The sequence below is a fragment of the Ochotona curzoniae genome, unplaced genomic scaffold, assembly GCF_017591425.1.
Source record: "Ochotona curzoniae isolate NIBS_2020 unplaced genomic scaffold, NIBS_Ocur_1.0 scaffold_1037, whole genome shotgun sequence".
NCBI classification, from domain to species: Eukaryota; Metazoa; Chordata; class Mammalia; order Lagomorpha; family Ochotonidae; genus Ochotona; species Ochotona curzoniae.
In genome coordinates this window covers 25,605,795-25,618,813 of record NW_024467083.1, presented here as the reverse complement: position 1 = coordinate 25,618,813, position 13,019 = coordinate 25,605,795, and the positions used below count along the sequence as shown (strand labels likewise).

The 13,019-nt window shown below is 39.9% G+C and overlaps 1 protein-coding gene across 1 annotated transcript in view; it reads left to right on the top strand.

Annotated features, from left to right (window-relative positions):
- SPAG17 (sperm associated antigen 17) overlaps nt 1-13,019 on the top strand; it is a 198,100-nt gene that overhangs the window by 60,268 nt on the left and 124,813 nt on the right. The window contains exon 4 of the mRNA XM_040998349.1: nt 2,901-3,032. Coding sequence (XP_040854283.1) covers nt 2,901-3,032 — 132 coding nt within the window. The remainder of the gene's footprint in view (nt 1-2,900; nt 3,033-13,019) is intronic.

The following is a 13,019-nucleotide window of genomic DNA, read 5'->3' as shown; positions in this document are numbered from 1 at the left end:
GCCCACCAGGCTCATCCTGCTGCTAGTCTCCGCCATGTGCCCTGTGCCACACCCGCTCGGTATTTTGGCCTGATGAATACTCCTTCAGATTTTAACCCACAGAGCACTGTTTTTATGTCAAATTTAGGAAGCCAAGATTTTTTTTTTTTTGCAGGCTAGGGGAGGAGAGGCCTTTCTGGAATGATATGTGACCAAGTAGGTATGCGCTTAAGTTCTGTCTTTAGTTCGGTTTTCCTTTTTCTCCTCAAAGACCTACCCTTCCAATAAAGGTCCTTGAAGGATGCGATTTGCCTCAGACACCAAGCCACATGGTACTTGCTGAGTGGGACTGTGAATTATAGGGTGTGAGATGAAAGCACTGTTAGTGGAAATTAATTTGCCAGCGCCTTTCTTTTTCCACTTCCCGCAGGGATGAGCCACACACTATGAAAATTTTTAACCCCAGGGTTTTGGAATTGAGCCTAAGCTTTCCTTTTCACTAATTTTTCCAAAGAGTTAGCAATGGCCTTGGTGGAAGGCAGTGCTGGTGGACACACACGCCTGGCCTCTGCTGTGCTAACATAACGGTTCCTGTCTCCCTGCGCGACCGGTGTGAAGTCTGCCTTAAGGTGCATCCGGGGGAGAGGGTCTCTTGGGAAGAGAATGTGTCCCCAGGGCTCCCCCCCGCCAGGCCCTGCCCTGCATGCCACTGCCCTCTGTGTATACCCACGTCTTGAGAGAACACGCTATCCCCAAATCTAGGGAAGCTCCTCATCTCCTGTTCCCCACAGCAGGTCAGAAAAGAACAGTGTCTTTGGTGCTGGGTCTGATTTCCGTTTGAAATGCAGCACTCGACAGTTTTAGACAAACCAGAAATAATCTTTATGGCCTGCAAAATGCCTTTCTCCTAGGATGTCTCGTGCTTTGAGTACATTTTCACCCAGTGAAGTAACATTCAGACTCCTGGAGACAAGCAAGCACCTCCCGAGACATGCTATCCATCACCGTGATGCCAGGCAGGCTTCCCCCAGCACCCCCGCCGACACAGGTGAATGTCCTGTTTGCACAGATTAGCAGCGACTCCTGGGTAACCCGGCCACGTGGTGCTGCCTGCCTCTCCGTGTTTTCATTATCTTTGTAACACAAGGTAATGTTCCATACCAGACTGCTGTGAGCTTTAAAAGTCCAAAGTTTCGAATATTTTGAACCAGACGTCACAGAGCAGCCTGACTGACAGCTCAGTGTTTAGCTAGCATTAGAAAAAAAGAAAAAAATCCCATTCAGAGCCAAATACTGACATCTCTTGGGGGTTGGACCCAGTCAGAAAGCTTTCGTTTTACAGTAACTGCCTGGTCAGCAGACCCCTCAGGATGTCTGATCCCGACGTAAGTGGTGAGGTTCTGCAGGTTTCCCCAGTCCCAGAGATGAAAGGCAGCTTGTCCCTTTCACAAAATCGTGCAAGTGCAGAACCAGCGCACAAAGCAAAGCCCTGGACTCCGGGGACAGTGTTTGCTTAGACACATGCAGCTCTCTCACACTTGGTTTTTAGGAGTGGCAGTTTTAAAGGAATCCTTCCCTCAAAGGATGGGGAAACACCAATGTGCTCTCTGTAGAGATCCAGTTGCATTCTGGCATCTGAGAATCCACAGGGCCCCCTGCAGTCAGAAGAGAGATAGGCACCTCCCTGTGCAGTCGGCTTCCTTCGGCAAAAGGGAAAGTCAGAAGGACCCGGAGCAGTCAGGGAAAGCCCCCACGGAGAGCTGGGGTGAGGCTCCAAGAAGACACAGCCCTGCGAGATTCAGGGTGCACAGCCATTGTTGAGGACTAGGGCCTGAAATTGACACCATATGTGCCCCAAGGAGTGATTGCTGTGCGGGGGCGGGGGTGGGAGAAAAGCAACATGTCAGAACATTTTGGTAACACCTAATTCATCCCGAGGTTATAAATAAATATGATGCTAGCTTAAAAACAAAAGTCAGAAAATGCTTTAACTGGATTACTTCTGTGACAGTGCTGTAGGCAGAGGTGAGCTCTACTGGGGAGACAGCATGAAGAAAGAGAAACACAAAGCAACTTTTTATGGTATATTTGACGTTATTTTATTTAGGATTTTTTTTTCTTTTTGCAGTAAATAAAGTGGTTATAGGGCTCCAAGGAAAAGGACCCATATGTTAGAGAGTTGTGTGAAATTTAGGGGAAACAAGCTGTAAAAAACACAGCCATAAACCAGGCTGTCAGTGCCACACATCTGGACAATACAGCTGTATGTTCCTAGTGGCTGTCGTCACCCACGGAAAACTCAGTAACCTTATTTCACCCCAATTAGGCTGCATACCAACAGGATCAGCATTGAGTTGCAAGGGAGGAGCTGCAAGGAGGGAGCAGCGGTCACATGGCGCCTCTGTGTCAAGCAGCTTTTAACTTTTCATTCCAATTTGGTCACCAAGAAATAAAAGACTGCTAACATCGTCATTTCCACGAGTAAAAACAAACAAACAAGCAAAAAACTCTGTTTAATTTATAACGTCCTCGTAAGTCACAGTTTGACAGTCTGGACTACCGGCTACAGCAAACAACAATAGACTTTCTGTAGAGTGAAACTGACCTATCAATCATCGGAACACGGTCCGGCCCTTTCCGTCTGCCCTTGTCTGGGAGCCCCCGGCAGACATCATTGTAGAAAGCAACTCCGCCTTTCCGGAAAAAGATCTTGATGTTCAGACAGCCCAGTTTATTGAAAAGGGGGCGTAAGGGAGGGAGGAATGCCAACACATCTTCATGGTCAGGATTGTCAGGCAAAGAGGTGCCTTTAGTAACATGAAAATCACAAAGCATAAAACAGCCTTTCATCTCTTTGTCACGGACAGACTGTGCCAACCTTTCTGCAGTGTCCCTTTTCTAATAATTGTGTTTCTTCCTAGGTGTTAATGACAGCAAAAACAATTCTGGATACTGGAGAGAAACTGTCCTTACCACTGATAGGAAAACTCTTAAAATTTCAACTTCTGCAGATAAAAATTAGGGACCAAATGCGACGAGACAGCGAAAAGAAGGTACTGTACGAAATGGTGGGTTTTCTAGAGAAGGCGAGTGGAAGGGGGCAGGGCTTCTCAGACACACTTCCGGTCATCTTAAACCCCCTCCGTTTCTCAAGGAAAAGATGATCCAGGTTTTGTTGGAGGAATTAATTCTGTTAAAAAGAAGCGTATCTACATAAGAAAATGACACTGTCCAGGGCCCTTGCCCAGCGGTTGCTCCTTTGGTGGTGTACAAGGACACTTGCAAAGAGATTTTGTGAAAGCTATGCACTTTTTTTTTTCGTGATATACACTTTCATGAGGATTTTGTGTTGATTTCAAACATTTCTGCACCAAAACACCCTAACTAAAACAGTTCTGCACATGCTTTTGGAAATAGCGTCATATTCATGCCATCACAGAAGAGAGAGCCAAGGAAGAGACAGGGAATGAGGAGAAGTAAATATTAAATGGTGTGGGAAGTGGGGAGGAGGGAATCCTCATGGTCAGGTTTTAAACTGTTTAAATATTTTATATTATATTCAAAAGGCATGCCTATTAACACAGTAGGCACATATGTACCTTCATCACAGTCAGAATATTTCAACAGCAACTCATCTCTGTAATCCCATATTAGGTACCAGATAATTTCTTTATATGTGGACTTTCATTTAATTTATCCATGAAAAGAGTTTGTGTTTTCCAAAGGTTCATTTTTGCATCTGAAAGGTACCTGAAAATACTTTTTCCAAAGTGATGCCAGGTTCAAATCTATTTGCTTATGATCCTTACTTAAAATAAGATTCCTTTCCAGGAGGAGGGTGGATGAGAAATGCTGGCTGGAGGGGAGAAGAGGCTGGGAAACAGGGCTATGCTTCTAATCCGCATATTGAGACTTGTTCACTTTACAAAATTGATTTAAAAAAAAAATAAGAGGTCCTGTCAAAATCATGCTGAGATATTTTTGGAAAAGCCAGAGCTTCTGTATATAGATTTGTAGTGCATGTATATATATGTTTGTATATAAAACGGATTTGCATCTGAAGTTGCTTCTTTATGCTCTGAAAATAGAAGAGGGAAAGTCATATTAGAAGACAAAGAAAAGAGAATTCATTCCAACATCTTTTTCATCTTTGCAAGATTCCTAAAACTCGTTTGTTTTGTTTGTTTGTTTGTTTGTTTTTTACTTTATTTAAGCTACTGATGGAATGATTTTGGCAACAGTAATATAGGGCTTTATGTTTTTCAAAGAGGTTGTTCTAGTAGACACTTTACTAGACTGCTTATCTATGGTCCCAGGAAGACACTATTCACAGGAGCCCATATGATGCCATGGCTTCCATATCCATAACCTCTTTCTAAGAAATACAGAATTGTTCACCATAATATAGTCAGGGAAGTTAAGACTTGGCAGAAAAAAAAATTGGAAAATTTCAACCTAATATACAAATGCATCTTTTTTGCATGTTTAAATTCCAGTATCACATGGGACTCTGAATCATAAAATATGGCGTGTGAGTCTTGCAAAGTTCCTATGCCTTCTGTTTGCTCAGGATTTTCACAGTGCCCACGGTGCTTCTGAAGAGCATCCGTTTACTTGTTTGCCACCTATAATTCAAGAGTTGTTTATTATACAAGTAGGCTATAAATTTCAATTAACAGCATTTAAGTTATAAGAAATAGTGGAAAATCCTGGTTAGCGAATGAAAATTTGTCAAGCTTCCAATTGCATAAATACTCCTTCAGTATTTTTCTGCTCAGCATTTATTTTAATTGTGAACCATAATACAGTAAAAAATTCCTGAAATATGGAAATAATGTCAATTTATTCATTGAAAATATTAGAACCCTGAAGAATTAGAGCTCAAACTTCAGGTAGTAAAAACAGAGTATTTGGACATAATAACACAGCCAGAGAATTCTGAGTGATTAAGAGCTAACAAAAACATAAATTAATGTCTTCATTATTTTGAATACCCAAGCATCAACCTTAAGCTTCTGAATTGAAACCATATGAATAAGTGCTAAATACATTGTCAAAAACTGATTGGAATGGAATCCTGTCTAGCATATGCTCACGTTGTAGGCAGAACAGAGGTAGGTGGCTGCAGGATGATAAAGTCTATATACATTTCAACAACTTTGCCTGAGAGGTTGGTCGAAACAGTAGACTTCAGCGTTTGTCAGCCTGGCAGTTTAGTAGAAAGCAAAGTACAAAGCATGTAAAGCTGCTAACACACTGTGGAGTAGAAAATGAGGAAAAGACAAAACTACTCCAAGTCTTCCCTTCTCCTAAACTTAAGAACTCTGAGATTACTAAAGGACATTAAAGGAATCGTCAGCTCTTTAACCTAAGCATGAAGCCTAAGAGGATGTTTTCTTCCAAATGCTTGCTAATGCAATCATTTCTGTCTGTACAAAGAGGTTTTTTTTTCTACTATGCTGAATTTGTATGGAATTGTATTTTTAAGAATGAATGCTTTAAAAATAATCATAATAGTAGTTACAGAAAATATTAGAAACAAGGTGAAGACAAAAATAACCAATATAATTAGCTTCCTCTTCTTTTCCCCAATGTGGTATATTACTATATAATTGAACCTGGTTTGATCAATCTAAGCTTTTCTTAAAAATAAATGGTCACCTTTGCCCATGCCTTGGCCGTCCCACCCTAATCAGTGGTCCTCGGGAGCATACATCCTTGTCAACTATATGAACAACATCAAAAACAAAATTATTTTTTAAATGCTAAATAATATAGCTTCAATCCATCAGTAACAATATTATACTTATTTTCAATTAATTTTAATAGCTTAAAACTTAATTCTTAATTTTAATAACTAAACATGCTTAACATTGCATTTGATTTCTGCTTTGCAACAAAACCTGACAGTTAAGTGATATTAAAAAAAAAAACACTAAAAAATATGTTTCTAAGAAAAGCATTAAAATGCTTACTATATGAACCTCTGGAAAAAATATAGACGTCTAGTTAGAAATAAATTAAATGCATTTGAAAATATTTATTCATTTTGAAACACCTTATTAATTACTTCCAAACAACATACCATGAAGAAAAGATAGCATCTTTTATAAATATATTTTAGCATTTCAGAATTTCTGAATATGACTATCTTCACACAATAATCCCAAATTAAATTTTATTGTATCTTAAAATTTTACCAGTGTTCTATTTAAAGGCGAAGTTTCCTTGCATCATTATTTCAACATTTTTTAGTTCTGTCATTTTTAATCCATTGTTAAATCAGGAATTCAAAAAACATTTATTGAAGGCCTCACAGAAATAATGTGCTGGTAACATGTATTCTGATCATTTTCATTATAGTTTTAAAATAAACCCCTTTTATTCTAATTCATGCATTAATTTAGCTATCACCTGAATTTCATATTTTTATTTACAATTATGCTTTTTTAAAATATAACTTTTGTGATATATTTATTAATATGTGTTAACTATAAGACACTCAATTATGAGTCAGAATGTTTCCTTTATATTGAGAATTCTAATAAAACATTTAGTGATCAAAAAATGGAAAGTGGCCATAATACAAGACCTCATTAGTCATTTAAACAATTGACCAGTTTAAATCTGATCTGATCTTCCTCTGAGTTCAAAATGTTTGTGTAGCTTTGAAGAAAAAAAAGTACAAATGTATTCTAATTCTGCTTTTAATGTATTCAAATAACCAGTGAATATTTTCTTGGATTTTCTTAGGAAATATTTCTTATGTAAAAGAATAGTTCTTTCTCTTTCAAGTTTACACGTCGTAACTTATTTTCTGAAGGATTAAGATTGTAGAGCTGCCCGCTAGAAGCGCCTGAAGTTTGATGACACTTCATGAGGATGACACAGACAGCTCTGCTCCGAAAGCAGAACAGCAAGAAATTAGAGCAGCTTTCACAGACATTTTCCAGTTTCCTCCGGCTGAAACCCCGAAACACTGGAAACCAGCCAATGTAATGCCATTTTCCTGCGTGTGTTTTGTTTTAAGAGAAAGACCATAGGGACATACCAGGAAATTACAGGCTGGTTAGTTTTGATTCAGTTGTGGTTAAAGTCTTCTAAAACTATTTTAAGAAATCAAACAGAGGAAGAGCAGGAGCTTGGTTTAGAGGGACCCGTGTGGCTTCACAAAAGGAATAACTTGCCTCACTAACAGAGTGGAATTCTGGAGGCTGGATTGTTGAAATGAAGATACTACCAGCATGAATGTCGGATCGAAGAAGTTTGAAAACCCCACAATTGAGGCAAAACAATAAGTGGCACCCTGGCTGACTTATCTCTGAAACTGTGCAAGTGCTATCCTCCGTTGGTTTGCTTTTAACTGATGCAAACATTTTATGAGCTTCAAGAAAAATTTAAAGCAACTGGTAATTATAGCTACCATTATTGGCTGGCACTCTCCTTAGTGTTTACATATGTTATTATTCAATATTTTATATGACTTTATGGAGTACAGAGTATTCCCAGTTTGTAGATGTGAAAACTAAGAGTGTAAAAAGGTTAGCAATGTATCCAAGGCCAATTACTCCCAGTGGTAGAACCGACATTCAAATCCAAAACTGTCAGGACTCCCACTTTCTTAACCATCAGGCCTGCCCCTCGCAAATGTGTCTCAATGATTATGGAATGACAGCCTTGGTCCACAATCAGTAAAGTATTTGCCCAGAGATGTTTGTCTACAGAAACAAAAGCTTTCTTGGTGATCTTCCAACAAGCATCTAGTCTTACTGATAACGTGGTGCACAGCATCATGAAGTGAAAATGTGTAGGTAGTGGTGATGGGAAGAAACAAAACTCACAAAAGACAAAGGTCCCAGAACTAACCAACCACTTATTTCTAAGGGAAGCCTGACTTATATTCCAGTGTCACCTAGAAATGAGGTAGTCTTTGAGAGAATTGCCTAGAACAAAGACTAGACTAGAATTGCCTAGAACTAGACTTCCTGAGGTTATTTGCAACATCTTCACACCTTTGGTCCTGTCCCTAAGAATGGTAAGGTAGCATAGCTTTAGTGATGTGGTGCTGAAGTTGGCAGAGTCAGACGTCAGAGTTAGGTGTCAGACGTCAGAGTTAGCTCCTCAGTACCACCACCGCTGCCACCTCCTCCACATGTTATGTTCTGGTCCTAGGAGCTAGGCGCTCCATGCTGAAATGCAATCCGGGTGCTCAGGGCATTCTGCCTGGTTCTTCAGATTGTATCATTTGGTCAAGTGAATCCGACAGTTTGCCAAGCTTATTCAGTTATTTTCTACACCATATCAGCTTTCTGGATAAACAAATCCCTAACTCAAATGTTCAGTGGAGGGACAGAAGAAGTTGAGAGGGTAGAGAGGGAAGTGGTAGGGTGAGAAGTAATAAACAATGCAGCGAAGGAAAGCATTCACAATGCCATAACCTTTTAATGATTGACATTACATGTTGGTGTGTTTCCTTGGTTTTTTCTGTGCAAAAGATTTTAAATTCAATCTAGGTTTTTTTTCAGTTAAATTGTTTTGTAATTTTTATTCAGCACACTATCCAAACATGAGTATGCCATTTTTTTTTGTTAATAAGGTGTTCTATTGACAACCATAATTTTCTTAACTTTTCTTTCAAATACACTTTCATAATAAGTAATGCACTTTGTAGTGTAGATTCTCCTTTATTGTGAATAATAGCATAGATTTATAAAACTGGATCAATTCGGCACAAAAAAAAATGTCCTTGTAGTCTTGAACTTCCAGCATAGATCCAATAATCATTTATGTAATCATTCAGATTTATATTCTTACTAACAATAAGAATCAAATGAAACCTGACTATTTACTATCAATCTCATTCATTTTTACCATTTGCCTGCCACTCACTGGGAAGAGTAGAATAAGTAACTATGAATAATGTTTCAATTCTGACATTGGGAAGTCATTTAAAATAAAATATGATCTAAGAATTTTGAACGACCAAATAGCTAGATTATCCTTTGAGAAAATCTCTAATCTGTGCAGCTATTGCATGCTAAACAAAAAGTATTTAGGGAAGATGATGAGCGTAATGGAAATGCCAGCTGGCTGGATTTGGCCACTACTCATTGTAACATGCATTGAACTAGAACTCCGCACTCCAAGACGACAAACCTTTCATTTAAAAAAGAAAAACCTGAGAATGATTTAAGATTAAGGCTTCTAGGTAGCTGTTGCTGAACATTCAACTGAATATGTGAAATGCCAACACTTGTTTTAGCTGTTGCTAAGACAGTAAGCCCATTTCTGCCATGTGGCTGAGTTTGTTGAGAAATCTCTTTGCCTATCCAAAGCCTATGTAGGTGGCACCCACATGCTTTCTGTATTTACTGAATTTTAAAGAAAATGTATTCTGTAACAAACGTGACTCAATCTTCATGTGCTGGGGAACATATGTTCCACAAACATGGTGGAGACTGGTTCTCTTTGGATACTCCCCTCCCAGCTTTTATCCTTGAGTCAGCAAGAGATCCGTCTGAGTGATGTTGTAAGTAAATGACCACAGTACAGGACGGTGCAAGCTGTGCTCCCCAGAAGCAGCAAAGGCCGAAGAAACAGCTGGCCTGAGCCAAGTTCAGTTCAAGATTTAGGGGAGATCAGCACTGCTGAATACTCTGTTAACCTGAATCACTCCCTGCTCACCTCCTGGTCCGGAGACATAAACATGTACACAAGAGGAGCCTACTTGGACTGTGAAGAACAGGAAGAAAAGACAGGAGCTGGTTTTCCTATGACTGAGACTGGATATAAAAGTATGCTTCAGCTTTGAGCCCAGGTACCTTTCCAGAGGCCAAGCAGTCAAGGTCAGAGGGACTGTGCTGGTTCAGTGCAAGTCTGGAGGTCGCAAGGAGTAAGAAAAGACTCCATGGGGAGCTCACCACTGAAGTCAGACATGATAGAGTCAAAGGAGCGAGTGGGAAATGAAGACGATGAGAAATCCACCAAGGACATATCTGCCTGGGGTCCAGGAGGACATCCATCCATCAGTTTACCTTCTACACTGTGGAGTGTCTCTGTCTGAGAGAATTCTTTCTCTACCTCAGTCATTTTTCACAGACTAATACTTCTTAAAAGTCTGCCAATTGAATATGTATTTATTTTCAAACAGAAAATGCAGGATACTTGGGCCTGGTGCAGTGGCCTAGTGGCTAAAGTCCTCGCCTTGAATACACCGGGATCCCATATGGGTGCTGGTTCTATCCTCAGCAGCCCTGCTTTCCATCCAACTCCCTGCTTGTGGCCTGGGAAAGCATTGGAGGACAGTCCAAAGGCTTGGGACCCTGCATGCATATGAGAGACCCAAAAAAACCCCTGGCTCCTGGCTTCGGATTTGTGCTGCTCCAGCTGTTGCACTCACTTGGGGAGTGAATCATCTGAGCAAGATCTTCCTCTTTGTGTCTCCTCTTCTCTATATGTATCTTACTATGCAATAAAAACATAAAATGCTGGATACTACATGCATAGAGAGAACAGTAACAATTATGTTAAAATTTTGCATAAGATTGATTTAAAAGAATGTGTTAAGTATCTTCCTCACCCATCTTCTCTGAGTGGTAGAATTATGGTGACTTTCATAAATTCTTCATATTTTTTCCAGTCTTTCTAATATTATATTTGTTTTTATAACAAATTAAACTAAATAAGTGAATCAGAATTTATAAGAATCCTCTTTTAAAATATAGTTGAGGGCCTGTGTGGTAGCCTAGTGGCTAAAGTCCTTGCCTTGCACATGCTGGGATCCCGTATGGGTGCCAGTATTTGTCCTGGTAGCCCTGCTTTCCATCCAGCTCCCTGCTTGTGGCCTGGGAAAGCAGTCGAAGATGACCCAAAGCCTTGGGACCCTGTACCTGCATGGGAGACCCAGAAGTTGTTCCTGGCTCCTGGCTTCAGATTTTGGCTGAGCTCCAGTCATTGCAGCCACTTGGGGAGTGAACAAGCAGGTGGAAGATTTTCCTCTCTGTCTTTCCTTCTCTCTGTATATTTTACTTTCCAATAAAAATAAATAAATCTTAAAAATTAAAATATGTATAGCTGTGAAGGTAAAGGACAAAAATTATAATCTTTCTATGTTAAGTGGAAACTAGCTTGAAAGGTGTGTTGCTCCAGTTTTCCAGGTTGAATTTGCAATTCCAGCCAAATTTTTTTATTAGATGATAACTTGTTTCTTCTTTATCTCGGGGACATCTGAAATATAACATGATCACTCATAATCACCTTAATATCCATTTCTCACCAAATCTCCTCTACTTATGCAGATAACCCCATTAGCCATCCAGTGGCTCAAGTTAAAATTCAAGGCATTATTTTTGATGTGCCTTCTTTTTAATTCTTCATTTCAACGCCTGCAGTTTTAACATTCAAATTTAATATCGAATTTATCTACTTTTCTCCACTCCACCACCTGAGATTGTAATTTGAGTTACTGTTAGGTAGGTCTTATCTGAATGATTGCTAGCATCTCCTTTCCAGACTCATACTATTCTCTTACTTCATAATCTTGAAGTCTTCTCACATAATTTTTTAATAAAACATAAACTTGCTACCTTGACTTCCAAAGCCCTGGATGACTTGGCCCATGCCCTGCCTCCCACACTTCCTTCTGGACCACTCTCTCCCTTGCTTAATATTTTCTTGATATAATAGTCTCCTTTCAGGGGTTTTTTGTTTGTTTGTTTTGGACATACAAAATGCCTTCATGCATCAGGGATTTCATGTATACCTTATACTGTTTCCTTGCATCTCAAATAATTGACAATCATCTTTCAGATTTTCCCTCAAATATCATCTCAAAGAGGCCTTCCAACACCATCTTGTGAAAGAGTTCTCAACCATGTTGCTGTTATTATGCTTGGTTTTACCCTTCATAATAGCCATTTTATGTATTTTTTATCTTTCCTGCCCTGCAGTACTATGAGCTCAATAAGTAGAATGCAGTGCTGTTCTAGGCACCAGTTTCCATCTGGTGCAGAAAGAAATTCTGGGCTTATCAACACACATCCTGTCCCTCCATTCGCCTCACGCCCTCTAACCAAGGCTCTCGTGACAGCTAAAACTCCACTGAGATTTCCCTCTGTTGCTGAGGAAACCTGGAACCAAAACTGAAGCTCCTAAAAAACATTAAGTAAATGAGGGAATAAGTAAATGAATACAGATACTTGCCCCACCTTCTCAGAACTTACGTTCTCACCATTGCTTTATTATTAAGATTTCATTTGTGGGCCCAACACGGTAGATTAGTGGCAAAAGTCCTCACATTATATATGCCAGGATCCCATATGAGCGCTGGTTCATATCCTGGCTGCTCCACTTCCCATCCAGCTCCCTGCTTGTGGCCTGGGAAAGCAGTTGAGGACAGCCCAAAGCCTTGGGACCCTGCACCCACGTGGGAGACCTGGAGGAGGTTCCTGGCTCCTGGCTTCTGGCTTCAGATTGGCTGAGCTCCAGTCATTGCAGCCACTTGGGGAGTGAACCAGCAGATGCAAGATCTTTCTGTCTCTCCTCTGTTAATCCTACTTTCCAATAAAAGTAAATTAAAAAATTTAAGTTTTCATTTGTGTCATTAAATATAGTCTAAAAAGCAGTATGAAGTCTAGAAAGAGTTTGACTTTAGCAGTATTCATAGTCTGCCCCTGCCTTCACACAAGGTTGCCAGCAGCACCCACAGTTTCTGTGGGTATTGACCTGTGCTATTGAGTGCAGGTTCCAAGAGCACAAGCGTGCACCATCAATGAGCCACAGGTGCTGGACACTCATGGAGAATCCACTGGCACCACTGACAGCACTTCTGGGTTTCAAAGCCAAATTGGGTTTTTTGAATCCCAAAACAGCCAGATGGCAGAGTGAGAGAATACTCCTCTTGCCTTCTATACTCCATTCTGTTAACTGCATGCCAGAGAAACAACCTCTGAATATATTAGTTTTTCAAAGTTAGATTTCAGGACTTTAAAGCAATATATATATGTGTCTAAGATATTGTCACAATAATTCACTTTTTTTCC